Source organism: Podarcis gaigeae, assembly GCF_964106915.1.
Source record: "Podarcis gaigeae genome assembly, chromosome: 15".
Taxonomy (NCBI): Eukaryota; Metazoa; Chordata; class Lepidosauria; order Squamata; family Lacertidae; genus Podarcis; species Podarcis gaigeae.
The window spans coordinates 44,540,396-44,567,878 of NC_139692.1; the positions used below are offsets into that span (position 1 = coordinate 44,540,396).

Here is a 27,483-nt window from a genome sequence, read left to right on the forward strand (position 1 = left end):
CTGAAAACCCAGATAATTTGGGTTGCCCTTTCCTGAACCTTCCCAGCTCTTTGCTATCCTTTCGGAGGTGAGGCGACCAGAGGCTCCTTGTCCCACCTGGCACCTGCCAATCAGAGGCAAATGTGAATGACACAGCCGGGGATAATAATAATAATAATAATAATAATAATAATAATAATAATGATAATAATAAATAATAATAAATAATTTTTATTTATATCCCGCCCTCCCCAGCCAAAGCCGGGCTCAGAGCGGCTAACAACAGTAAATTAATACAGCATTCTAAAATCAATTCATTCTAAAATCAGTTCAAATCAAATTAATGGCAACCATTGGGCTAGAGTTCTGTGAAGATGTTGAAGGGTTTAATTGTGCAGAGGAGGAAAGAGTCTCAGGGCATGTACAGAGGAAGCCATTGCTAACTTGCAGAAGCCACTGCTATCTTCCAGAATGCGGCAGCTAGACTGGTGACTGGGAGTGGCTGCTGAGACCACATAACACCAGTCTTGAAAGACCTACATTGGCTCCCAGTACGTTTCTGAGCACATTTCAAAGTGTTGGTGCTGACCTTTAAGGCCCTAAACGGCCTCAAAGGTCCAGTATATCTGAAGGAGCATATCCACCCCCATCGTCTGCCCGAACACTGAGGTCCAGCGCTGAGGGCCTTCTGGCGGTTTCCTCCCTGCGAAAAGTGAGGTTACAGGGAACCAGACAGAGGGCCTTCTTGGTGGTGGCGCCTGCCCTGTGGAAAGCCCTCCTGTCAGATGTCAAGGAAATAAACAACTATCTGACTTTTAGAAGACAGCCCTGTTTAGGGAAGTTATTAATGTTTGATGTTTTCTTGCTTTATTATTAATATTCTGTTGGGAGTCACCCAGAGTGGTTGGGGAAACCCAGCCAGTTGAGCAGGGTATAAATAATAAATAATAATAATTATTATTATTATTATTATTATTATTATTATTATTATAAGTTGGTTTGGGTCCAGTCAATGCCTGGGTGGGCGGCCCCAGCTTAGTGGTAGTGCACCTGCTTTGCATGCAGAAGGTCCCAGGGTCAACCCCTGACAGCATTTCTGGGTAGGACTGGGAAGGACTCCCTCTCTGACACCCTGGGGAACTGCTGCCAGTCAGTGTAGACAATACTGAGCTAGATGGACCCTTGGTCTCACTCAGCCTAAGGCAGCATCCTCTGATCACCAGGACTGACCTGCATGCCCCCTGGGGTTCTGTGAGATCTGGAGGGTGGTAGCAAAAAGGACAGGGCCTTTTCGGCGGTGGCTCCCTGCTTCTGGGGAAAAGGAGCAGCCACATACGCCACCTCGCGCTCCTTGGAGGAAAGGGGAGATATACATGTAATAAACCAACAGAATAAGAAGATTTCGAGACCCACAAGTTTGAGGATTGTACCCACAATTTGTTTGTTTTTTTGAATTCATATACAAAACCATTAAAATTATGCAAAGATAAGAATAATCAGCAACGCGTGTTACAAATCTGGAAGATTTTTTAAAAAATACTTCTTGCTGTAAAGGCTTCATATGCAAGAACTATGTACACAGAGGCAAAGATCAGTAAGAAAACTGCAAGCTGGAGAGGTTGAGTCCTAATAGGAGGGCTTAAAATAGGGAAAACATCCCACTCTTTTAACACTCTTTTCTCAGGGTGCTTCTTGATTTCAAACATTTGTCTTTGGTTTGCAAGCTTGTTTAAGTTTCCCTCAGATGGATGGCTAAAACAATCCAAATGTGCTAATACCGTGACAGTTTGTGCTTGCTAATTAACTTGCATCCTCTCCCCTTTTGCTTGCTCAGCTATCTCATCTCCCCACCCCCCAGCATGGCTGTGCTACATCAAAGAGAACCTTTTTGGGACCCCTTCCTGGCTCCAGCGGAAGAAAAGCCGCTTCCTTTTCATGTCACAAGGGAACAAGCTAGAGCTGGAATGGAATGCTGGCAAATCACAGCACAAGGGATCCTCCAAAGGTCATTCAGTCCAACCCCCTGCAATTCCAAATCATCCCAACATTCTCCTCGAGGCGGGGCGTTTCCCAAAGGCCACTTTCTGCCCCCACAATTCACTCTGCTGCAAAGACACTTTGCCTCAGTGAGTTCTGAGCGGTTTCAAGGCTGGCAGGGGGTGAAAAGGTGAAAACTTCACAAGCAAGTTCATGGTCAAACACGTCCCGTGATTGAGACACAACACCTGGCTAGGTAAGACAACAGATGTGGAACTTGTCTGCAAAGATCCATTACAATTGGAACAGGGACCCAGAGTTGGAAGCGCTGCTTTTAAGGAGAGTCCTCAAGACAAGCTGAATGCCAGAGAAACGCAAAAACAGAAACATAGAAATCCTCCTTGTCTGCTCCAGGGATTTGATCACAGCATGATAGAGTTTGAAGGGATCCCAAGCGTCATCTGGTCCAGTGTTTCTCAGCCTTGGGTCTCCAGCTGTTTTCAGACTACAATTCCCATCATCCCTGACCATTAGTTTTGCTGGCTAGGGATGATGGGACTTGTAGTCCGAAAAAGCGCTGGAGACCCAAGGCTGGGTCTGATCCAGTCCAGCCCCTTGCGATGTAGCTATCACAGCTAAGGAACCCCTGAGATACGGCCACCCGGCCTCATTGCCTTAAGCAGGGCCATAGCTACGGTGTGGGAGCTGTTACAGAAAAATCTGGGTGTGAGGCTGCTCAGTCACCCAGCTCGTCGGACAGAGCCCCCGGGTCCCTGTGGAATAAAGGAAGGAGTCCAGCCACCAACTGGAGTTGATTTTATATTATTTTTAAAGCTAGGTAACTTCCCTGAGCTGTCAAGTTGAAAGGATACATTCAGACATAATATTTGTAACATTGAACAACTTTAAAGATGTGCCCCCCCATAATTTCCATAACACAGCAAAATATAAAAGTACTGTACAATAAAATGTCAAACATTAAAAACTTCCCTGGGGCCATGGGCTGCAGTCAAATATTGACAACCCCTCGTGTGAAAAGTGAGCTCGGCTGGCAGGGGGCTGGTGGGAATTCGTAGACCAAAACATTGGGAGGGTGCCAGGTTTCTGACAAAATGTTAGGTGGAGAAAACTGTTCGATCACGGAGTGGACACCCTTGGAAATGGGCTCGTCTTGAGATTGGATGGCCATCTGCCATGTATGATCTAGTTGAGATTCCTGTCTTGCAGGGGGTTGGACTAGAGGACCTTTGGGGGTCACACCCAACTTTACAATTCTAGGTTGGCAAAGGCTGTTCTGCCGGCCGAGCGACCAGGGTTGCAGACATTTCGCCAGGAATCTAAGTATGCAAAGTCGGCATGCTGAAGGCACGCATTCCTTTCCTTTCATAAATTCAACAAACAGGTGTGCGGCTGAGCACGGGCAACACTGCTCTGTGTCAGCTCGAGGCACTGGAAGCAGAAAATAGGCCAGCAAACCCTCTGAAAACACGCACAGCTGCAGAGTGACGCAAAGGTCAGCCTCTGCCCTCTCCCGGACCTCGCCCTTTGCACCCGTCCCTCTGCTGGTATCCGAAATAGTCTCACCCAGCACCCCCTGCTGAGCTTTGTGTGGGGCCCAGGGCAGATCAACAGAAAAAAACGTATTCCCTCCATCATCCACAGACTCCTTTGGAAGGTGGCAGGCTCTCCTTCATGGGGGGTTTTTAAACAGCCACCTGTCGGGGATTTGGTAGCTCTGTTCCTGCATTGCAGGGGGTTGGAATGGATGACCCTTGGCGGTCCCTGGCACATCTGCAATTCTATGGTAAAGGTAAATGGACCCCTGACCATTAGATCCAGTCGTGGCCGACTCTGGGGTTGCGGCGCTCATCTCGCTTTACTGGCCAAGGGAGCCGGCGTACAGCTTCCAGGTCATGTGGCCAGCATGATGAAGCCGCTTCTGGCGAACCAGAGGAGCGCGCAGAAATGCTGTTTACCTTCCCGCTGGAGTGGTACCTATTTATCTACTTGCACTTTGCCATGCTTTCAAACTGCTAGGTTGGCAGGAGCAGGGACCGAGCAACGGGAGCTCACCCCGTCGCGGGGATTCAAACCGCCGACCTTCTGATTGGCAAGTCTTAGGCTCTGTGGTTTAACCCACAGCGCCACCCATGTCCCGCAATTCTATGACTCTCCCATTATTTGAGGATGGCTCTCCCACCCACCGCTTCCATCTCCTGTTCTCCCAAGCTCCTTTCACCTTTCCTAAGAGGATGGGAGGCTCCAGGCCCCCCCTTGGGCAGAGCAAAGGCAGCAACATGAATCAGGGTCAGGCCTTGGAAAGCAGGAGTCAAGGGGGAAAGGAGGGTGGGGGAGAAAAGAGAGAGAGGCTTTCAGTGCCTCTGAAGAAGCCTGGCATTGACTCATTCCCCGAGAGCGCCTGGGGCTGTGACAAGCCAAGCGGCGTTCAGCTCGCCCCCCCCCCCCCGCCACCTGGGCATGCAAGATCCCACGCAGCACAGCCTCTGAGTCAGCTCAAGAGGGAGAGCAGTAAAAATAAACCCATGGCCCACTTCCTTGCCCCCCAGCCAAGTCACGCTGGAGAAGAGGAATAGAGAGAGAGATGGCTCAGCTGCGTGCAGAGAAGGGGCACAGCTTCCCAGCATGCACTGCTCCCTCCTGGGGGGGGTGGCTGCCCAATAACGCCTATGGAGCTGGATCCCCCTGTTTGGGGCAAGGCCCTGGGGAGGAAGAGGCTGCCCGCCAGATACCTGGGCCTGCAGGCAGGGGCTGAGTTCTCTCGGGCTGAGTTTGGCCAGGCACTCCGCGTTGAAGGTCCAAAACAGGCCGCCACGTGGGCCGGAGGGGGAAAGGCCTGCCAGAGGGGTGTCTGCAAAAGGAGGGGGCGGCGGGGCCCTCTGGTTTCTCCTCAGTGAGGACTGGGATCCTCTGCCGCAGCTGAAACACAAGAGACACAGAGGCCCAGAGTCAGACTTGAGGGTGGGAGAGTTATAGATTTGGTCCTCCCTCCTCCCTTTTAACATAAGAACATAAAGAGAGCCTGCTGGATCAGGCCCATGGCCCATCTACCCAGCATCCTCTTCTCCCAGGGAACTACCAGGTGCCACTTCTGGGAAGTCCGCGAGCAGGAATTGAGCACAAGGGCAGTCCTCTCCCCTCCTGTGGTTTCCAGAAACTGGTATCTGAAAGCCTTGCTGCCTCCAGGTGTGATGAGACGATTATACGATAATCTTTATTGTCATTGCCCCATACAGAACAACGAAATTGAAAAAATCTACATAAGACCTTCAAAACCCGACAAGCCTGCTATCCCAGCTATCCCAACCTGGTTAGCCCCCTAAAAACTCTGATACCCCATTTTTAAATACAATATACTCCCATAGGGACTCTTTACATTGCATTTAAAACCAAAATCGCATTTGGGTAGAAACTGTTTCTCAGGTCGCTAGTCCTAGTCTTTATAACCCTGGACCTTCTTCCAGAAGGCAGAAGCTGAAAGAGATCATTTTCGGGGTGGGCACTATCCTGCGCTATCTCTGCAGCTTTCTTATGACACCTGGAAGTGTAGATTTGATCCAAAGTGGGAAGAGTGCACCTAGTTATTCTCTCCGCAGTCTTTACAACCCTGGACAGCATTGTTTTTCCCCTGACTGTGCAGCTCCCAAACCACACACAGAGACCATAAGCTAATACACTCTCCGCAGTACAATGGTAAAATGCCATCAACAGGTCCTTTGAGAGATTGTTTTTCCGGAGGATTCTCAGATCCAGCCCAGCCCAGCCACCGATAATCCTCCACAAATTTGTCTGATCCTCTTTTAAAGCTGCTCCAACCAGTGGCCGTCCATGCCTCCTGTGGCAGGGAGTTCCACAGTTTAACCATGCAGACTTTCTTTGGTCTGCCCTGAATCTTCCAGTTTCACTGGACGCCTACGAATGAGAGCTCATGTTACGAGAGAGGGAAAAAACCGTTTGCCCATCCACTTTCTCCATGCTGTGAGTAATTTTATTAACTCCTATTGTTTTGCCTCTCACTCGCCTTTTCTCTCAACTAAAAATCTGTAACGCTGCATCCCTTCCTTCACAGGGGAGTCTCTCCCTCCCTCCCCTTGATCCTTTTGGTTGCCTTTTCCGGGTCCTCTTCCAACTTTCTGAAGTGAGGCGCATCACTCGCATCCGAGGCGTCGGAAATTAGCCTGGCACGAGGACAGTGGTTGGCACGAGCCTTGGGGGGGAATCAAAGACAGAGGGGCTTTGTCCCTGGAACTGGGGCTAAAGGGTTCTTTGTGGAACGGGGGGGTTTGCTTTCTCTCTCTCTCCCCTTCCCCCCGCCTGGCCTTCCTTTTCACTCCCAGCCATCTTCACCCCCCTTGCAAGCAACGTCCGAGTTACTGGGCAGGCTTCCCAGCCTTCTCACTGCCCCTCCATTCATGGACCGTTGGCTTCTTGGCTATATGAGGTGCCATCGCCTCTTGCAGCCAAGAGACAATGTAAGAGCATCGGCACCTGCAGGATCAGACCAAAGGCAGGGGTGTAGGAAGGGGGGGGCGGTGGGGGCGGATCTCCCCAGGTGCCATAGGGGTAAGGCAGGGAGCTGTGCTGCTTTGCTGGTGGCATTCCCCTCTTCCCCCTTCGTTCTGACAGCTTGGGGGAGGCTTGGGAGTCGCGGGCAGGTGGTACACCAAATGCCCACCATGGGCAGCTCACTACGCCCCCCTGAGAGTCTTGCTCCACCCCCCCCCGGCTGCAGGGCGTGAGCGCCGCTTTGAGCACGCCCACCCCTACTCCACCACTGGCCAAAGGGAGCCCGTTTAGCCCAGCCTCCTGTTCTCCCCGTGGCCAGCCAGATGCCCCTCAAGGGAAACCCACAAGCGGGATTCGAGCACAAGAGCCACACTTCCCCCTCCTGTGGTTTCCATTGTCAAGGGTTCAGAAGCACTGCTGCCTCCGACGGTGGAAGTGGCTGGCAGTGGTGTGGTGTAGTGGTTAAGAGCGATAGACTCATAATCTGGGGAACCGGGTTCGCTTCCCTGCTCCTCCACATGCAGCTGCTGGGTGACCTTGGGCTAGTCACACTTCTCTGAAGTCTCTCAGCCCCACTCACCTCACAGAGTGTTTGTTGTGGGGGAGGAAGGGAAAGGAGAATGTTAGCCGTTTGGAGACTCTTTCGGGTAGTGATAAAGCGGGATATCAAATCCAAACTCTTCTTCTTCTCTTCTGGTAGCCACTGAAAGCCTTATCCTCCATGAATTATAAGCACAAAAGAGCCTGCTGGATTAGGCCAAAGGGGAACCACATAGTCATAGCACCACAAAATGATAGAATCGTGGAGTTGGAAGGGACCCCCAAGGTTCATGTAGTCCAACCCCCTGCAATGCAGGAATCTCAATGAAAGCATCCAAGACAGATGGCCGTCCAACGGAAGTCCAGCATCCTGTTTCCCCAGTGGCCAACCGGAATCCTGTGGGAAACCAGGAGCAGGATCAGTGCACAAGAGTGCTTCTCCCTCCTGCGGTTTCCAGCCACTGGTATTCAGAAGCAGCATGGCAGAATGGAGCCTCTATCAAGGCTGGAGGCCACTGAGCCCATCAGGATCTTCCTAGAAAGCCTTCCTTGCCAGAGAGGGTGTGGGCCGGAGCGCTCCGCTGAGCCCCTTCTGAATCTCCTTCCTCCCCCGCTCACCAGCCCCACTGCCAGCTGGCTCACTGCTGCCGCCGCCACGGCTCCACGTGGGCAGGACTGTGGCAGGTACCAGAGGAGGGAGGGACGTGGCCCGTGCCTCTGACTCAACTCTCCAGCTGGCAGCAAGCGAAGCTGCAGCAAGGAAGCGTGAGGGCCTCGCGGGTACCCGCCTCCCGGGCCGAAATGCACCCTCGCCCAGAAGCCCCACACGAGGGGCACTGGAAGAGCCAGACGCAAACAGGGATGGGAGCAGAGACGGCTTGTGCTCGCTTATTCCTCGCTGGCCCTGAAGGGAAATATACCCAGCAAATACAAATGAACCGTAAGCGATTGTGTTTTTATCCCTGTTTGCAAGGTGTTTGCTTTGTGTTGAAATGAACAGTCACATTCACACCATGCACTGGAAGGGCTACAATGCGGCTTTAGACAGTCGCGGCTTTCCCCACAGGATGCTGGGAAGTGTAGTCTGTTCTCCGTGCAGAGAATCATTTGGAGACTCCCCGAAACCCACCCCGTTCCCCTCACAGAGCTACGATTCCCAGAGTGGTTTTAATAACCAATTCCTCTTTCCCAGGGAACTCTCGGAACCCTAACAACTCAGTACCCTCAACTGACTACAGCTCCCAGAATTCTTTGGGGGTAGACACGACTGCGTAAAGTGGTATTACAATGCTTCAACTGTATGGCCCGAATGTGGCCCTAGTGGTTAAGGGTGTCGGACCTGGACTGGGGAGACCTGGGTTCAAATCTCTGCTCTGCTATGACATTCACTGACATTCAAGAAGCTTCAAGCTTTACTTTGGCTGAAACTGAGAGTTGTTTGGGGACTTTTATTCCCCTCCAAGAGCTACAATTCCCAGAGTGGTTTAACAATCAATCTCTCTTCCTAGAGCACTCTGGGAATTGTAGCTCGGGGAGGGGAATGGGGTCTCCTAATACTTCTCAGCACCCTTAACATACAACAATTCTCAGGATTCTTTTGGGGAAGCCACGGCTGCTGAAAGTGCTGTGGATGTGCCAAAGTAACGGCAACGGAACTTACAGAAGTTTCCCGCAATGGGACAAACCATGGTGCTTTTGGCGGAAGGCGGACTGCAGCGGAATGGAAGCAGCGTCGCACCTTGTGAATGTCGTGTGAATGGAAAAGGACACCTTCTTCCACCTGTGCACCCTTCGCAGACACACTTACGTTTCACAGCCAGCAGGGTGCTTCCGTGGCAGCAGGAGACGGAGGCCACGAGGCTGGCGTGAGTCTCTCCCAGCTGCACGGGACGAGGGCTCCGGGGCTCTTCATCCTTCCGCCCCAGGCGCCCCCTGGCGCTTTTCCCCCAGGTGTACACCTCGCCATCTGGGGAGAGAGGACGTCCACAGCAGGTTAGGGTGACAGGGAGGCCAGGCTAGACTCCCACGGGGCCCACTGCACCGGAAACCAAGCCCCAAACCCCGCTCCACCCCATCAGCTCACCTGCTCCCACAACGGTGGTGAATGCGTCGCCACAGCCCACCACGGTGACTCGGACAGCCTGGAGCCCCTCCACCAGGTAGGGGGTGCGGCTGGCACGGCAAGGGATGGGGCCCAGCTGCCCGTGTTGATTGCTGCCCACAGTGTAGCACTGGCCTGTGGCTGGGAACAGAAAAGGCAGAAGGGCAGGGAATAGGGCAACTCCTTCCTGCTCCTGGGTGATTTCTGAGCCTTCACCCTGACTTTGCCTGGCGGGCTGCAATTACTCCAGGGTGAATGGAAGACTCTGCACATGCTCAGAGGCACCCTGGAAGAACCTCCAGCCAACACGTCCCACTAGAATGCCGGCATCGTCCCGGCTGGCTGCCGCCACCCCCCAAGTGAGGTGTCTTCACCCAATGCTCACCCGTGACGACTGCTGAGTGAGCCGTTCCAATGTCAGCCCACACAATGGCCTCTTCGCTCAAGGGGGCTGAGCAGGCGCAGCTGAAGACAAGGGCTTCATCCACCTGGTCCATGGCGAGGGGCTCTCCCTGGGGCAAGATCCTGTCCAGGCCTAGTTTGTTATACCTGGAGGAGAGTGGGGAGGGGAGAGGAGGTCAAGGGAGGGCCAAGCTGCAGAACTACCCTCTGCTTGCAAAACTCTGCCTCCTCTGGATTTGGGAGACTCTGGCCTAGCAAAACACAGAATCCAACCAGACTTTCCTTGCCCCAGTCCAGATTCAGCTCTTGCCCAGGAAGGAACAGGAGTGAGCCGTGTCAGGCCCTGGATATGAAGCCTCTGGTTTGGCTCTGCCTGCTGGCCTGGCTTCCCACTCTGGCCAGGTCAGCAGGATCGGATCTTCTGCTTTATGGCATTTCTGTTTCACTACCCTCCCTCCCCAATACTCCTGTGACTGACCCCCCCACCAGGACACAGACCTCCCGCCCTACCTGTTGCTCCCACAGGCCAGGACCTGGTTCCTCCCCGTCAGAATCATGGAGGCGTCGATGCCGCAGAGAACCTTCTGCGCCTCGTGGTCAGGTGGGATGGAGACCTGCTGTGGGGAGTTGTGGGACTCCTGGGTGCCCAGGCCCAAGCGCCCTGGGGAGAGAGGGAAGGGGTGGGAGGTGATAATAATAATAATAATAATAATAATAATAATAATAATAATAATAATAATTTATTATTTATACCCCACACATCTGGCTGAGTTTCCCCAGCCACTCTGGGCGGCTTCCAATAGAGTGTTAAAAACAATACAGCATCAAATATTAAAAACTTCTCTAAACAGGGCTGCCTTCAGATGTCTTTTAAAGAGAAGATAGCTGCTTATTTCCTTCACATCTGAAGGGAGGGCGTTCCACAGGGCGGGCGCCACCACCGAGAAAGCCCTCTCTCTCGTTCCCTGTAACCTCACTTCTTGCAATGAGGGAACTGCCAGAAGGCCCTCGGCGCTGGATCTTAGTGTCCGGGCAGAATGATAGGGGTGGAGACGCTCCTTCAGGTATACACCTGACCAAGGCTGTTTAGGACTTTAAAGGTCGGCACTAACATTTTGAATTGTGCTTGGAAACGTACTGGGAGCCAATGCAGATCTCTCAGGATGAAAGGGAGCCAAGAGAACAGGCAGCCCCGCCGCCACTCACCATTGTCCCCTCTGCCCCACGCGAAGATCTCCCCTTCGTTGGAAACAGCCAGGACGTGTGACGCCCCGCAGGCCACGTGCGTGATCTCATAGCCCAGCAGGGCCTCCACAATCTTGGGCTGCAGAGGGGGAAGGCAGCAACTGTTCAAGCAGTCTCCCCCCACAAGTCCTCCCTCTCTCTCCCCACCCACCCAGCCCCTTTCTTCCTGCCCCACAACTGCACAAGCCACCCCCACCTGCATCCCCAGCTGGCGGACCTGCAGCCAAATTTGCCGGGGAAGGATTGCCACCTCCCAGACACGGGAAACCCTTGTACGCCAGACAATAAAACCACCAGTTCAATGTGTTTCTATCCTGCCTTCATTCTGTCTTTAAAACTATGGAATGGCACACTAAGGAACTTGCTCCCGCGGGAGGCAGGCATGGCCACAAAATAGGATGGGTTTAAAATTCATGGAGGAGACGGATAATGATGGCTAGTTGCCAGGAGGGCTGTGCTCTGTCCTAAGAAGAGCCTGCAGGAACAGGCCAGGGGTCAGTCCAGCATTCTCTTCTTCTTCTTCTTCTTCTTCTTCTTCTTCTTCTTCTTCTTTTAAAAATATTTTCATTTTGCTTTAAACAAATACAGATAAATATAAACAACCAAAATTACAAAAGAAAAATCCTTGATAATAATAATGATGATGAAAAAAGCTTTAAAAACTACAAAAAATATAAAAGTACATGGTACAGAACATAAGCCATTATGGGAAAGAAAAAAGAAAAAAGGAAAAGGAAAGGAGGAGGAGGAGGAGGAGGAGGAGAAAAAGAAGAAAAAGAGGAAGATGAGCCAAAACACAAGAAGGCTCATCTATTGTACGCTTCCGTCAAGGTCACAACAGATCATTATTCTTATCAATTCTCTCTATCTGCATTCCAAAGAATCCCTCATCTTGGTATCAGGGAGCATTTCCCTATGTGGCATCATTCTAAACATAACCAGGTCGGTCTTGATGAACCCATTTTCTTCTCACAGCCGCCACCCAGATGCCTGCAGGAAACCAGCAAGCAGGATGTGAGCACAAGAACAACTCTCCCCTTCTGGGGCTCCCAGCAACTGGCATTCAGAAGCATAATAATAATAATAAATTTTATTTATACCCCACCCTCCCCAGCCAAGACCAGGTTCAGGGCGGCTAACACCAGGTATAAAAACAATTGATTAAAATACAACTTAAAAACAAGATTAAAGCACAACATTAAAATGCAGCCTCATTTCAGTAGAAACTCAAATCAAAAACTTTTTGGGAATGAAAAACGTCAAGTCTTCACCAAGGCCAACTATCCAGACTGGTCCTACATGGGCCAGAAAAAAGCCAGGGAAGTCCCCAAATAGGAGTTCCATCACTGAAGGAGAAAGGAGAAAGGAAAGAGAGGAAGGGGATCAAGTTGATTCCAAGCCAAAGGTCAGGCAGAACAACATAGAACAGCCATTGTGTCGAGTAGCCATCGACAGCCCTCTCCTCCACCCTTGGCGGGCACCCCTGCCACCTGCAGGAGTTTCGAAGTTTAACTATGCGCCACGTAAAGGACTTTCTTCTATCTGCCTTCAACCTTCCAGCGTTCAGTTTCCCTGGATGTCTCCAAGGTTGATGGCAACAGATGCTTCTGAGCACCAGTTGCTGGAACCCCCGGAGTGGAGAAGGCTCTTGTGGTCATGCCCTGCTTGTGTGCTTCCCTTTGGGGGCATGTGGCTGGGCGCCGTGAGAACAGGAAGCTGGACTAGATGGGTCCCCTGGGGCCAGACCCAGCAGCCAGACCCAGCTCCTGTTCTTGTGATCAGGGTACAGCAGAAGCCACAGGGAGGAATTCTGGCCTCCAGGGAATCTGGGGAAAGTGGCCAAACCAGCCCACCAGCCTAACGATGCTCAGGAATTGAGCCCTGGCCAACCTGGGTGACGTCTGTGAAGGTCTCGTGCCCCAGGCACCCACTGCTGCCGCTGCCAAAGGTCAGGACGATCCCTCGGTCTGCAGGGGGAAAGGAGAGCTGTCAGCGCAGTCCAGAGCAGAGGGTGCCAAAGGAAGGAAGGGAAAACGAACCACCTTCGCTTCCTCATGATCAAGGGGGCAGTGAGTGTGTATGCATGCAATCCCCAAACAGAAATAATGGTGGGGCCAGATCCCTGTGCAACCATCCCTTACACAACTGCTGCCCTCCATTGACAAGCAGGAAAATAGTAGTAATAATAATAATAATAATAATAATAATAATAATAATAATAATAATAATATTTATACCCCGCCCTCCCCGGCCAGAGCCGGGCTCAGGGCGACTAACAGCAATAAAATTTCAGTAAAAACACAATAAGAAAAAAGAAAAAGAACAATTTAAAACACAGGTTAACATGCAATTTAAAACGAAGCCTCATTTTAAAAGTCAAAACCATAAAGGTGAGAGAAACACAAGGGTCAGACTGAGTCCAAACCAAAGGCCAGGCGGAACAGCTCTGTCTTGCAGGCCCTGCGGAAAGATGTCAAGTCCCGCAGGGCCCTGGTCTCTTGGGACAGAGCGTTCCACCAAGTTGGGGCCAGTGCTGAAAAGGCCCTGGCCCTAGTTAAGGCCAACCTAACCACCTTGTGACTTGGGACCTCCAAAATGTTGTCATTTGTGGACCTTAAGGTCCTCCACGGGGCATACCAGGAGAGGCAGTCCTCTCCTGTGCCCTGACAGCCCCCTTAGCTTGTCTTTGTTGTACCTGTCAGGCAGGTGGTGAAAAGGTCCCCACAGGCCACGAGCTTGATGGTCACCCCGGACTGGCCCTCCAGGAAGCGGCAGACAAACTGGGGCTGCAGCTGCTCTGTGGCCCCGGGGAGCGAGGGCCCCCCTGCCGTGCCAAGTGGGGGCGGCTGGTGGAGAGAGAGAGAAAGAGAGAAAGAAAACAGAAGGAAGAGGGCATGTTACATTCCTGCCCGGGTCCGTCGGAGCAAACTGGGCCTAGTTTGAATGGCGGCTGGTGGCAACAGGGTCAGGGCTCAGCGACGCAGCATCCAAAGCAAGCAGAGATGCTTGAGCATGTGCAGAACGCACTGAAGTGTCCTGGCTGCCACAACCCATCCTTGGGGGGGGGGACATCTGGGGCTAACAGCAAGAGAATACAGGCCAGGAGACATTGCCACCAGGCATGTATGAGCCCCAGGGGCCTAGCATGAATTTTATTTATGCAACCTTAACTGGCTAGAGGGTCACGGGCTAGAGGGTTGCCTAGGGCTTGCTGATCAGAAGGTCGGTGGTTCAAATCCCCGCGATGGGATCCCGTTGCTCGGTCCCTGCTCCTGCCAACCTAGCAGTTCCAAAGAACATCAGAGTGCAAGTAGATAAATAGGTACCGCTCCAGCGGGAAGGTAAACGGTGTTTCCATGCACTGCTCCGGCTCGCCAGAAGCAGCTTAGTCATGCTGGCCACATGACCCAGAACAGTACGCCGGCTCCCTTGGCCAGTAAAACGAGATGAGCGCCACAACCCCAGAGTTGTCTGTGACTGGACCTAACGGTCAGGGGTCCCTTTATCTTTAACTGGCTAGATTTCAACCACACAAGGTTGACATTGCTCGGGTTAACTGTGCATAAGATGTGATCATACTGTACAATGAAACACAGGGCCCAGGAGTTTCAAGCAGAAGGACAAGCTGGTCTAATGTAAGGCATATTTAGAAATTCTCAGTCAGCCTCCTTCCTCCTTTCAATAATCCCCAGAGCTGGGAGACGGATAGCGAGGGGCTCCTCACCCACCCACGAACCTGTGGGACCCCTCCTCGCCCTCTCACCTCCCACAGGATCAGCCGCCCAGATTTGGTCACGCCCGCCTTCTGGGTCCTTCCGGTGGAGACCTGCACCACTTCAGTGTTCAGCATGGGCAGGCGCAGAGGTAGGGTGATCCCGCCCCCCCAGGTGTAGACGGAAGATGGGGCGGGGGGGATGCCTGGCCTCGCCGAGCCAGCTCTGGAGCCTGGGTCCAAGAGAAAAGCCCTGTGAGTTAGTGGACCTGGGGGGCGGGGGAAGTGGGGAACCCCCAGACTCAGGAAAGGGAAGGTTGGTGGTATGGAAGGCCATTGTTATCCGGTTGGCCATTGTGAGAAGAGGATACTGGACTGGGTGGGCCATTGGCCTGATCCAGCAGGACAGAAAATAACAGCAAATAATAATAATAATAATAATAATAATAATAATAATTATTATTATTATTTATATCCCGCCCTCCCCAGGCTCAAAGCGGCTAACAACAATAAAATTAACACAGCATTTTAAAATCAATTAAAATATAACTTTTGATATGGGAAGGATACACTGGCCATACATGCCCTTGTCAGCTGTGGTGCCCCAAACTAAAGCCTTCACACCCACCCCACCCCAGTCGTGCCCTCTGGGCCACTGGGGAAGGGCCCCAGGCAATGCTCCCCCAAAAAATAAAGAGTGTGAAGCCCTCTTCCAAAGGCCTCCCACCTTACCTCTGGTTCTAGGGCCGACGGCTCCCGCTCCCACCCTGCCGTGGGTCACTGGTGGCACAGCGGCCAGCGGCTTCTCGGGCCTGGGGGGGGGGAGGAAGAGGGTGAGCTTCTCTCAGACAGCGGTGTCAGGGAAGGGCTGCAGCTCAGAGGCAGAGGATCTGCTTGGCATGCAGAAGGCCCCAGGTCTAAGGCCCAGTGACAGCATTTCTGGGTAAGGCCTGGGAAGATTCCTGTCTTAAAACCTTAGAGATCTGCGACTCAGTGCAGACAATGCTGAGCTAGAGAGGGCAATGGGCTGACTTAGCCTAAGGCAGCCTCCTGTGTTCCTACGGAAGGGACTTCTGTTGAAGGATGTTGATAAGAACTGGAAGGTGTGCAGAGGAGGGCGACCAGGATGATCAAGGGTCTGGAAACAGAGTCTTAAGAGGAACGGTTGAGGGAGTTGGGGATGTTTAGCCTGGAAAAGAGGAGACACTGAGAGCCATCTTCAAATATCTAAAGGGCTGTCAAATGGAAGAGGGAGCAAGCTTCTTTTCTCCTGCTCTAGAGCAGGCATAGGCAAACTCCAGCCCTCCAGATGTTTGGGACTGCAACTCCCATCATCCCTAGCTAACAGGACCAGTGGTCAGGGATGATGGGAATTGTAGTCCCAAACATCTGGAGGGCCGGAGTTTGCCTATGCCTGCTCTAGAGGGTAGGACTTGAACCAACGGCTTCATCTTACAACAAATGAGATTCCAACTCAACATCTGGAAGAACTTCCTAACAGTAAGAGCTGTTCGAGGTGGAATGGATTCCCTCTGAAAGACCCTCCTTCCTTGGAGGAGTTTTTAAGCAGAGGTTGGATGGCCACCAGTCAGGGATGCTTTAGCTGAGATTCCTGCATTGCAAGGGGTTAGACTAGAGGACCCTGGGCTTCCCTTCCAACTCTACAATATTATGATTCCATGGTTCTTCATGCAGTGCATGGCTAAAGGATGGAACACCCTCCTGCAGGTATGGCCAACAATTTGGATGCCTTAAAAGAGGAAAAATTCATACAGCGGAAGGCTATCAATGGGCACCAGCCATGCTTCTGATTCCCAGCTGCTGGAAACCACAGGAGGGGAGAGGGCTCTTGGGCTCATGCCCTGCTTGAGGCCTTCTCATTAGGGCATCTGCTTGAGAACAGGATGCTGGGCCAGATGGACCACTGGCCTGATACAGCAGGCTCTTATGCTCTTCGTCTGGGACCATGAGGACTAGAATCTTATTTTACAGCTCTACAGCAAAGACCCTTCTTTCAAAGCCCTGGGCTTGATCCTCGGTGGCACCTCCAGGTAAGGATAGCTCAGCTGGTATAGGATGAGACTCAATCTCAGGGTTTTGGGCAAAAGGATTCCTACATGGCAGGGGGTTGGACTAGATGACCCTCGTGGTCCCTTCCAATGCTACAATTCTATAATTCTATGACTAGGAATATCCCCTGCCTGGGAGCCCAGGGAGTCGCTGCTGCCAGCCAGTGCAAGCCCTACTGAGCTAAGTGGGCCCGTGAGCTGAGTGTTCCTGGAGGAGGGGGCGTCAGCGCCACCACATGGGCCCAGGACTTGCCTCCTCATCCTGACACTGCCGACGTCGGTGTAGAGGTTGAGGAGGGGCCGGGCACAGATGGCCTCCGCCATGATCTCGTTGAGCTGGGGCCGCTTGGAGGGGTCCAGGTTGAGCAGGCTGAGGATCAGCTGGCGTAGTTCGGGGCTGTAGCGGTCTGAGATGGGGGCGAAAGTCCCACTCATGATCTTCAGGACCAAGGCGGGCAGGTTCTGTGTGCGAATGATGGCGGGACAGTTAGGAGAGAAGGCATGGAATGCCGCCTTGCCATACAGGAATAGACAAGGAGTGGCCAGCGCCAACCCAGCAAGGCAGGGCACATAAAGGAGACGCTCTTTAGGGTGAGAAAAAGGAAGGAAGGAAGATGGTGAGGGGACGTTTGTGAAATTGTTGACTAGACCAGTGGTTCTCAAAGTGGGTGATACTGCTCCCAGGGGAGGGGGATTCCCTGGGGGAACCCTAAGAGGCAAGGGGGGCACTGGAGGCGGGGCCCTCAAGGCAGCCTGATCACTTATTTACGATTGACCAGGCTGGAGCCTAGAGCGAAACACCTTCCTTGCTTTGTATTCAAAGGTTTACTGCTTTTATCACTCTCAAAGCTATTTCTTTGGGTCACGTCTGTTTGCCACAAGTCACAAGATAGCCAATTATTGGTAACATACCGGTATATTGATTTTCTTAATAAACTAGTTATAGCACATCTGTGATAGGTGAAGGTTTGTGTGTAACTTATATATTAAAAATTTTATGCTATAAACCTCCTTCATCCTTATGGTTTTGTCAGTAAGAATGAGCCCAATTTACCCATGCAGTATCTGGTATCAACGGATCAAGTTCATCAGTTCCGAAACTAAATAATTATAATTGGATTTTGAATAAACATGCAATTAATTGTTACTGTTTTGAATGTTCTTGCAATATCTTCCTCATACCACAAACCAGTATTCTGAACAATCCTTTTTTATAGGGTAGGGTGGGGTGCACTGGGGAATAATTTAGGGAACCATGGGGGCAGTGGCCTCAAAATGCATGGGAACCACAGGACTAAACTGAGGGCCGGTTTATCTGACCTGGCCGTCAAGCAGTCTTCTGGCCAGGGGACCAGCTTCCTAGAGGCATGGAGCTCTCCCCTCTCGGAGACAGGATGCTGGGCCACTGCACAGACCCCGACACGATTGTTTACGGGACCGAGGCTGAGCAGACAGGGCGTTCAGGACGCAGAGACTGGCCGGCCCTCCACTCCAACCAGATTTCGAAGGTGTCTCCTTACCGCGGCCTCAAAAGCCCTCTTCAGGCTGGCCAGCTCGTAGAGCACACAGCCCAGAGCCCAGATGTCACTCTTCTGGTTGTAAGGCTTCCCCTCGCAGAGCTCCGGGGAGATGTAGCAGGGGGTGCCCACCACCTAGGAAGCAACATGGATGTGCGAATGAGGCCCAGAGCAAAGGTGGAGGGTGGGTATTACTTTCTCTTTTTTCTTGAATAATGCTATTAACCTTCTAATATTCCAATGCCAAAATTGTTACTGTATTTTCTGGCGTATAAGACTACTTTTTAACCCAGGAAAATCTTCTCAAAAGTCGGGGGTCGTCTTATACACCAGCTACAGCAGCAGCTCCTGCAGCAACTCCCCACCAAAGGATAAAATGACAGCAAATTAAATCGGAGGACACCAAGCTCTCTAGATGAAGCAGAAATACGCTTGAAAACTGGCCCCAGAAGCCCCCGGCCACTGGGAAGTGGAGCGGATTTCCCAGCCGGACTGGAGACTGGTTTTTTAAATTTTTATTTGGTGTGCGTTGGAGGAGGGGTAGTATTATACAGGGAGTATATCCCAAACTCCAGTTAAAATATAAACAGGAAAAGTTGGGGGGGGGGGTTATCTTATACACCCAGTCGTCTTATACGCCGGAAAATACGGTATATATCAAATATCCTTGTTTCCCAAGAAGAAAATGAATGAATGAAATAAAAACAGTAAAAAAATAAAATGATGTGTGTGACGGAAATCCTATAACAAAAAATCTGATAGTACTGTGTAATGGTTCTAAGGCGTTGCTCGTGCGTAAGCAGGTGCCTATCTCCCTGGCTGGGTGCAAACACCTGGCTGGGTTGCCAAAGTGAACCTCCTCTGTCCAGACAGCCACTCACCCGTGGCTGACTCAGTCGCTGGCAGAATCCGTGAGTGGGCGTTTCTTAAACTTCTTCCAGCAAAGAAGTTCTTTGACGCCTAGTCTCCGTCTACCCTCTCTGCGCGAAAGCCTTCTGCGCAGGGAGGGCGTGGGCAACGGAGGACCCCTACTCTCCCCGCTGGTCTCAGGCAAGGAGTCATGGGACCGCCTCACCGCTTCACCCATCTGCCCCCCTTCTCCACTGGTGCTATGCTGATTCTCTTCCCCAGAAGATGGGCTGCTTCTCCCGATCCCTGGACGCTCTCTGGAATCCCTCTGGCTTTTGCGCTCCCCCTCCAGTACTGATGGCAGTTCCCTGACATCCACCCCCTCCTCAGGACCCCCCTCACCCCCGGCACGATCTTCCGACACCTCCTCCTCTCTCTCTTCGACCGACGATGCGGGGAACCCCCTGAAAGAACTGTCATCATCTTCTGAGGATTCAAAACCGGCATCCCATCCCCTCGTATCTCTTCCAGCTGGTCAAACCTCCCAGTCTGATTCTTCTCCCTCGGACACCTCCCCTTCCTCCTCTTCAGAAGCAGGAAACCCCACAAAGTCCCCTTCGTCGTCTGTGGGTCCGAATTCTTCCTCCCAGAATCTAGCTAATGGTTTAGGCCTATCCGGGAACAAACCATGAAACTCTTCCACCAGATACCCGTCCGTGATTGATTCAGCAGGGACCCAAGTGTTTTCCGACCTGGGTTCTCCCTCCCAGGCTACCAAGTACTCTACCTGGTGACCCCGCCATCTTGAATCAAGTATTTCCGTAGCTTCGTTACAGAGTTCCCTCTCCTCTACCCGCGGGTGGGTGGTAACCCCTCCCTCCCTTCCTGGGAATTCCCACCCCTCCCTGTACTGTGAAAGTAGGGACCTATGGAACACCGGGTGTATCTTCATGCTGTCGGGCAACTTGAGTTTAAATGCCACTGGGTTGACCTGCTGTATTACCTCAAAGGGCCCCAGTCGCCTAGGCTGCAACTTCTTGCACCCTCCCTTTAGGGGCAACCCTTGGGATGACAACCACACCCGGTCTCCCACCCGTATGGCCTCCCCCTCCCGATGGTGCCTGTCTGCCTGCCTCTTGTAAACTTCCTTGGCCCTCTCCAAGTTCAGCCTGAGTTGCTGGTGTAAGGCCTCCATTTCTTCGGCAAATTGCTCATCCGCAGGTACACTCCAACCTGCTAGGAAAGTATCTTCCACCCATTCAGTGCCTGTGAGAATGTTTGCTCTTTAAAATTCCTCCTGAATTTTTGATAATACAATTTGTTTTAAACCCCGGGACCATGCAGTGAAGGGTGAGTAAGCAACCAAATAAATTAATCCAATAATAATACCAAATGGCCTCATGAGGGAGAGCATTCCACAAACAGGGACCCACCGCTAAGAAGGCCCTGTCATGGTGCAGTAGCACATTGGCTGCCCTGTGACTGACGCCAAACCTGGCCAGTCCAGAGGCTTCAAATTACCGGCCAATCGCAGGGGGAGGGACATGGTCACCAGGAGTTGCTATCAGTTGTTCTCACCGTGTAAGCTTTGCTCTTGCTACTGAGGATCTTGGAGATGCCAAAGTCCCCAATCTTGACGATCATGTGGTGCTTGTCCAGGAGGATGTTCTGAGTCTTGAGGTCCCGGTGGAGGATCTGCTTGGCGTGGACGTGGTGGAGGGCCAGGAGGATCTGGACAAAGAAGTGGAGGATGGTCTCCTCGTCCAGGAGGGAGTTGCCCCTCTTGTGGATGAACTCAGCCAGTGTCCCACCTGGAAGGGAGCAAGCAGAGAGAGGCCAGCATAAGACCTGGGGCATGGTGGGATTAGCGAGGGGGCTGCTAAGAGCCAAGGGGGTGGCAGGTGGGCACTGGAAGTGAAAACGACTACCAGACTTTCTTTGAAAAGCTGGTATCATTGAATCAAGTTCATCCATTTTGTTGCATTAAACTGAATAGTTCATATATACAGTGGTACCTCGGGTTAAGTGCTTAATTCGTTCCAGAGGTCCGTACTTAACCTGAAACTGTTCTTAACCTGAAGCACCACTTTAGCTAATGGGGCCTCCTGCTGCCGCCGCGCCACCAGAGCACGATTTCTGTTCTCATCCTGAAGCAAAGTTCTTAACCCGAAGTACTATTTCTGGGTTAGTGGAGTCTGTAACCTGAAGCGTATGTAACCCGAGGTACCACTGTACTTTTAATTGGACTTTGAATAAAAGTGCATTTAATTGTTACGGTTTTGAACTTGACTGTGTTATCAACTTCCTTACAGGGCTGTTATGTACTGAGTTGAATAGGATCCAAAATGCAGCAGTCTGATTGGTCCTAGAACAATAGGATCCAGAATGCAGCAGTCTGATTGGTCCTAGAACAATAGGATCTAGAATGCAGCAGTCTGATAGGTCCAAAGGAGCCACCCAATCCAACTCCGGGTAGAAGTGAATCTGCAACCTGATTGGCCTACAGGAGAATCCCAGAATTAGCCAATCATGTGGGGCCCATTGTGTAAATAATGTATATAAAGCAGACATTTCGGGGGAACTTCCATTCCTCACTACTCTGAGCTGAATAAAGAGCATGAAATCCACACTCGACTCCGAGTATATTTCAAGGGCCAAGCAAACTGCTATTGTGAATCATGTTTTTATTAGGGTAGGGGGCACTGGGGATGCGTTTATGGAACCTAGGAGGCATGGTCCCCAAAGCTTTGGGGCCTACTGGTCTAAACTGCTTTTGATATTGCATTTTAAATTGTTGTGATTTTAGATTTTAAATTCTTATCATAGAATTGTGGAGTTGAAAGGGACACACACAGGTTCTTCTAGTACATCTCCCTGCAATGCACCATATTTTGAAGGGCTAGTGATAAACTGAATAATAACAGAAATAACAGAAAGCCACCTCCCAAGGAAAACTACAGCACTTACTCCCCTGAATGGGAGCAGAGCTACAGTTGTCCCTAAACGGGTTAAACCCTTGACAAGGGTGGAACCACAAGGAAGAAAGCCATTTTTTCTCCAAGGGCAGAGCGAGCTGAACCTGTTCCTTCTGCCTCAATGATATGGGGGTCTGTAGATCCTCCTGGTCCAGGAAGCACACCCCTGCCCCCCTCCCCTTGCGAAAAACACACATGCCAAACAAACCCAGTGCTCTTTTGTTTCCAAACCACAAACCCAAATCTCAGGTTTGCAGCTACCTTGCCACCACTGGTGGCTTTGAAACCTGAAACCTCCTTTTCACCTGCCTGAAGGTGACCTGCAAAGAAGAGGGTGGGGAGGGGGAGGTGATGTGCTGTGGGCCAGGCCCTGGGAACAATGGTGTTCCTCTCTGGCATTCTTCCCACTGCCATAAGTCCAGGTGTTGCTAGGAAGCCACACGTCAAAGACTGCCTTGACCTGGAGGTTGGAGAGGGAGGGCTCAGTGCCTTTTTCCCTCAACGGTTTTTCTTGAGCTTTAGCTCTCCCAGGAGAAGGAAGGCAGATGCTGGAAGTTCCTTTTGATTGTGTCAGGGCATTGGTCCATGTAGCTCAGTGCTGCCAGCAGCTCATAAGGAGAGCCTGCTGGATCAGGCCAATGAGCAGCCGCCGAGACCACATAACACCCGTCTTGAAAGACCTACATTGGCTCCCAGTACGTTTCCAAGCACAATTCAAAGTGTTGGTGCTGACCTTTAAAGCCCCAGGTGACCTCGGTCCAGTATCCCTGAAGGAACGTCTCCACCTCCATCGTTCTACCCGGACACTGAGGTCCAGCACCGAGGGCCTTTTGGCGGTTCCCTCGCTGCGAGAAGCCAAGTTACAGGGAACCAGGCAGAGGGCCTTCTCAGTAGTGGCACCCGCCCTCTGGAACACCCTCCCACCAGATGTCAAAGAGAAAAATAACTACCAAACTTTTAGAAGACATCTAAAGGCAGCCCTGTTTAGGGAAGCTTCTAATGTTTAATAGGTTATTGTATTTTGGTGTTTTGTTGGAAGCTGCCCAGAGTGGCTGGGGAAACCCAGCCAGATGGGTGGAGTATAAATAATAAATTATCATCATCATCATCATTACTATTAATGTCCCATCTAGACCAGCATCCTCTTCTCATAGGGGCTAGCCTGAGAGCAACTCTCTCCTCCTGTGGTTCCCAGCAATGGGGATTCAGAAACATTGCCGCTTCCACGCTCCCATCCATGAGTCTTTCCCAGTTTGGTCAAGCTGAGATTAAACCCAAGCGCAGAAAAAATGTTACTATTTTCAAACCAGGTCAGCTCAGTCAGTAGGGCACGAGACCCTTAATCTCAGGGTCAGGGATTTAAGCCCCACACTGGGTAAAAGATTCCTGTATTGCAGGGGGTTGGACTAGATGACTCTCATGGTCCCTTCCAACTCTACGATTTTTTGATTCTAAGGAAATAAAACAGGCCAGGGGTAGGGAACTAGGGGCCTTCTAGGTGGGACTCCCAATTCCCAGCAGACACAGTGTCCGGGGATTATGGAAGTCCAGCAGTTTCTTGAGGATAATAATAATAATAATAATGTATACCCTGCCCATCTGGCTGGGTTTCCCCAGCCACTCTGGGCTGTTCCCAACAAAAGATTAAAATACAATAATTCATCAAATGTTAAAAACTTCCCTAAACAGGACTGCCTTCAGATGTCTTCTAAAAGTCAGATAGTTCTTTATTTCCTTGACATCTGACGGGAGGGTGTTCCACAGGATGGGCGCCACCACCAAGAAGGCCCTCTGTCTGGTTCCCTGTAACCTCACTTCTCGCAGGGAGGGAACCACCAGAAGGCCCTAGGAGCTAGACCTCCGTGTCCGGGCAGAACGATGGGGGTGGAGACGCTCCTTCAGGTCTACTGGGCCGAGGCCGTTTAGGGCTTTAAAAGTCAGAAGCGACACTTTGATTTGTGCTCGGAAACGTACTGGGAGCCAATGTGTGGTGTTGAACAGCTGCCCCAAACCTGGCACCCTCAAGACTGAATGATTTTTTTTGGGGGGGGGGTCGCTGGCAGAACCACAGCTATACAGGCTGGGACTGATGGGAGTCCAAAACATCTGAAGGGTGCTAGGATAGCTGAAGGGCAGCCTTCAGCCTGCAGGGCCTGTATTGCACCCCCCTTTCCTTGGAGGTACAAGCCTTTAGGTGGCAGGAGTGTGCCTTGCTGCCTTGGGAAACCACGATCCTCACCCGGCGCATACTCCATGGAGATCATGAGCGCCTTGTCCTCCAGGAAGTTCTCGTAGTATTCGATGACGTGGGGGTGGTGGAGCAGCTTCAGCACTTGGCACTCGTTCTGGGCGGCCAGCCGCTCGTCCTTGGTCATCTGCTCCACGGGGATCTGCTTCAGGATCACCAGCTTCTGGTCCATTTTCCGAAGGCAGAGGTGGACGATCCTGAGGGAAAGGGGACCAGAAAAAGACCAAGAAGGAAGTCAGCCCCTAAACATCAGAAGCCATATTGGTACGCAGTCTGGCCATGGAGTCACCCAGCTCAGGGCTGTCAGTTCTGACTGGCAGAGGCTCACCAGGGTGTCAGGGACAGGAAAATAATAATAATAATAATAATAATAATAATAATAATAACAACAACAACAACACCGAATATAGATACAGTAAAAACATTAAGAACAAAACAAAAAACAAAAAACCCCAACAAACAGTTGATTAAAATATAAGTTAGAGTACAGTTTAAAATGTAGCTTAAAATGCATCCTCGTTTTAGTGGTAGCCTATAGATCAAAGCCATAAGGGGAGAAAACATCAAATATTCACTGGGGCAAACTATCCATGCTGGTCCTACATGGGCCAGCAAAATGAGCCGAGGGAAAATGTATATACAAAATCCCATATAAGGGGTTCCATCAAAAAAATAATGAAATTGGGGGGGGGGGGATAGACTGAGTCCAGCCCAAAGGCCAGGTGGAACAGCTCTGTCTTGCAGGCCCTGCGGAAAGATGTCAAATCCTGCAGGGCCCTAGTCTCTTGTGACAGAGCGTTCTACCAGCTGAAAAGGCCCTGGCTGAGGCCAATCTAACCTCCTTGGGGCTTAGGATTTCCAAAGTGTTGTTATTCATGGACCTTAAGGTCCTCCGCGGGGCACACCAGGAGAGGCAGTCCCATAGGTACGAGGGTCCTAGGCCGCATAGGGCTTTAAAGGTCAAAACCAGCCCCTTAAACCTGACCCTGTATTCCACCGGGCGCCAGTGCAACTGGTAAAGCACTGGATGAATGTGATCTCGCGGCAAGGACCCCGTAAGGAGTCTCGCCATGGCATTCTGCACCTGCAGAGTTTTTTAAACATTAGGAGGAACTTTCTGATGGTATGAGCCATTCAGCAGTGGAATGGACTACCATGGACTCTTCTGCACTGGAGAGTTTTCAAACAGGTTGGTTGGCCAGGGATTCTTTAGCTGTGATTCCTCCACAGCAGGGAACTAGATGGATCTTGTGGTTCCTTTCCAGCCCTACAATTCTATGATTCTATAGCAGTAAGATCCTTTTTGAACCTGGGGTCTTCAGGACAAAAAGCAGGCATCTCTACCATTGCAGAGGTGAAAGCCTCAAAGCTGTGCCATGGCTGAAATATCCTGGATGAGTCATCATCAGTTAGCTCAGTTGCCCATCTGTGAAATGGAAGCAGCAAACATGGCCTACTTTCCAACTCTGGAAAAGCGTACAAATGAAAATGTAATGCACACATGATTAGAACACCCCCTTAGGACATTTTGCGTCACGGCTGTTTTATCTGGGGAGTGTAACATGTGAATGTGACTCATGCAGGAGAGAAGCAATAGGACACTCTTTTTTTTAAAAAAAAAAAAAAGTCGGAATGCGGAATCTGTGGCCCTCCAGATGTCATGGCGCTGTGACCCCCATCAACCCCCAACATGGGATGATGGGAGTTGTAGTCCAACAACATCTGGAGGACTGCAGAGCCCCTGCTTTAAAACTGCTTCTGGTTTTATGGCATTTTGCTTTCATTGTTGTGTATAATTTTTATTTCTTTTTATCTCTTAGCTGTCTTTATACTGATTGCATATACTGTAGAGGGAAGGCATTAATGAAAGAAAAGGTGAATTTAAGGCCTAGGGTCACAAGATTCCACATGAGCTCAGCCATAGGTTGGCTCCAATTGCATTTTGTTCAGAGTAGACCTACTGAAATAATGAACAGACCTCAGCCCTGAGGCAGCCTGCTGTGATTTAAATGACATCCAGCTTAAAATAACCACATACAGTGGTGCCCCGCAAGACGAACGCCTCGCAAGACGAAAAAACCGCTAGACGAAGAGAATCGCGGAACGGATTAATTTCGTCTAGCGAGGCACCACTGTACAAAGTAAAATGCAGCAGATAAGCCATGCAGTGTTAAATGGAGAGAATATAAAAGAACCTCCTGAAATTAAGTGCAATTAAGTCTGGGAACGTAAGAGCGCCTTTAACGGGCGCCAAAACATCATTAAGGGTGGGGCTCAAACTATGCTGAGAGAGGAGACTGTTCTACTCAATACTCCCTATTCAGTCGTTTCCCTCCAAAGATAGGGAAGCTAAACTGCGTCTAGGTGACCCAAAGAACTTCATGGCTCCTTCAGTGCAGGATTTGAACCCAGATCACCCTGCATTCCTTTTCACAATGCCACTCTGGCTCTCATCCTCTGTATGCTTCCTTGGGAGTAGGAGCCACTTTTATTTCGAGTGGGTTAAATTGTGCATAGAGAATGGCAGATTGAGAAAATGCCTGGCCAATGGGGGAACGTGATTTATTTCATCCTAAATTTTTTTTTTTTTTAATGCAGTCATATGTATTATACATATACATCTATATGAGCTCCTTTTATTTGCATATGCAATACACGCACATTAATATGCATATGCATATTTTTGTAGCTTCTTTCATTTGCATAGGTTCATTATTCGAAAATAGCATTTTTTTAAAAAAGCTTTCTTAGGACAGGGCTGCGACCTTAGCAAGAGAGAGATGCGAGGGGGGAAAGGGGTGCTTCGTCGGGACGCCCCTTTCAAACTGGGGCTGAGGCGTCCCCCAAAACCCTGATTGGCTGGAGGGAGGGGTGCGCCCCTCCCATCACCATGGCAACAGCGTCGGCATGCACCACCCGCGAGTGCGAGAGAAAGAGAGAGAGAGTGTTTTCCGCCTCGCCCCTGTTCTCACCCGAACGCCCCCCTCCCGACCACCCGGATTCGCTCGTATTTCTCCATGGCGCTTCTTCTTTCCCAGCCAGGCCGCGGCCACAGGGTCTCGCGTCGCCATGGAGACGCTTCCGGGATGAAGGTTACGGCGGCCACCGAGGGACAAGGCTGGCCGGGCAGCGCCGTGCCACGTTGCTTGGTGGGGAATAGGTGGGTATCAAGGGCCTCCGGCAGCGAAAGAGTTAACGGGAAATTCGCTCCTGAAATGGCCCCCACCATCGGGAACTTGGAGAATAAACCCATCACAAACCACACAAACAAACAAACAAACAAACAAACAAGAACATTGATTTAATCATTATTACATTTAATTATTTATTTAATAATTATTGCAT

General features: G+C 51.0%; 1 protein-coding gene across 2 annotated transcripts; it reads right to left on the reverse strand.

Moving 5' to 3' along the window:
* Nucleotides 1-976: 976 nt before the first annotated feature.
* On the reverse strand, nucleotides 977-27,247 carry NEK8 (NIMA related kinase 8). 2 transcript variants are annotated; one of them, XM_083715106.1, is made up of 16 exons: nucleotides 27,111-27,222; nucleotides 24,130-24,335; nucleotides 20,494-20,726; nucleotides 18,070-18,201; nucleotides 16,803-17,011; nucleotides 15,213-15,292; nucleotides 14,532-14,713; nucleotides 13,464-13,614; nucleotides 12,659-12,735; nucleotides 10,730-10,847; nucleotides 10,034-10,184; nucleotides 9,507-9,670; nucleotides 9,104-9,262; nucleotides 8,828-8,986; nucleotides 4,707-4,893; nucleotides 977-1,329 (listed from the first exon to the last, which is right to left on the reverse strand). In XM_083715106.1, exons 1-15 carry the CDS (start codon nucleotides 27,155-27,157, stop codon nucleotides 4,865-4,867), a joined length of 2,097 nt encoding a protein of 698 aa, XP_083571232.1. In that variant the 5' UTR covers nucleotides 27,158-27,222; the 3' UTR covers nucleotides 977-1,329; nucleotides 4,707-4,864. The 2 variants fall into 2 exon arrangements, with proteins under 2 accessions (XP_083571232.1, XP_083571231.1); XM_083715105.1 differs by lacking the exons at nucleotides 977-1,329; nucleotides 4,707-4,893 and adding an exon at nucleotides 4,925-6,181 and having other exon boundaries at nucleotides 27,111-27,247.
* Nucleotides 27,248-27,483: the final 236 nt, after the last annotated feature.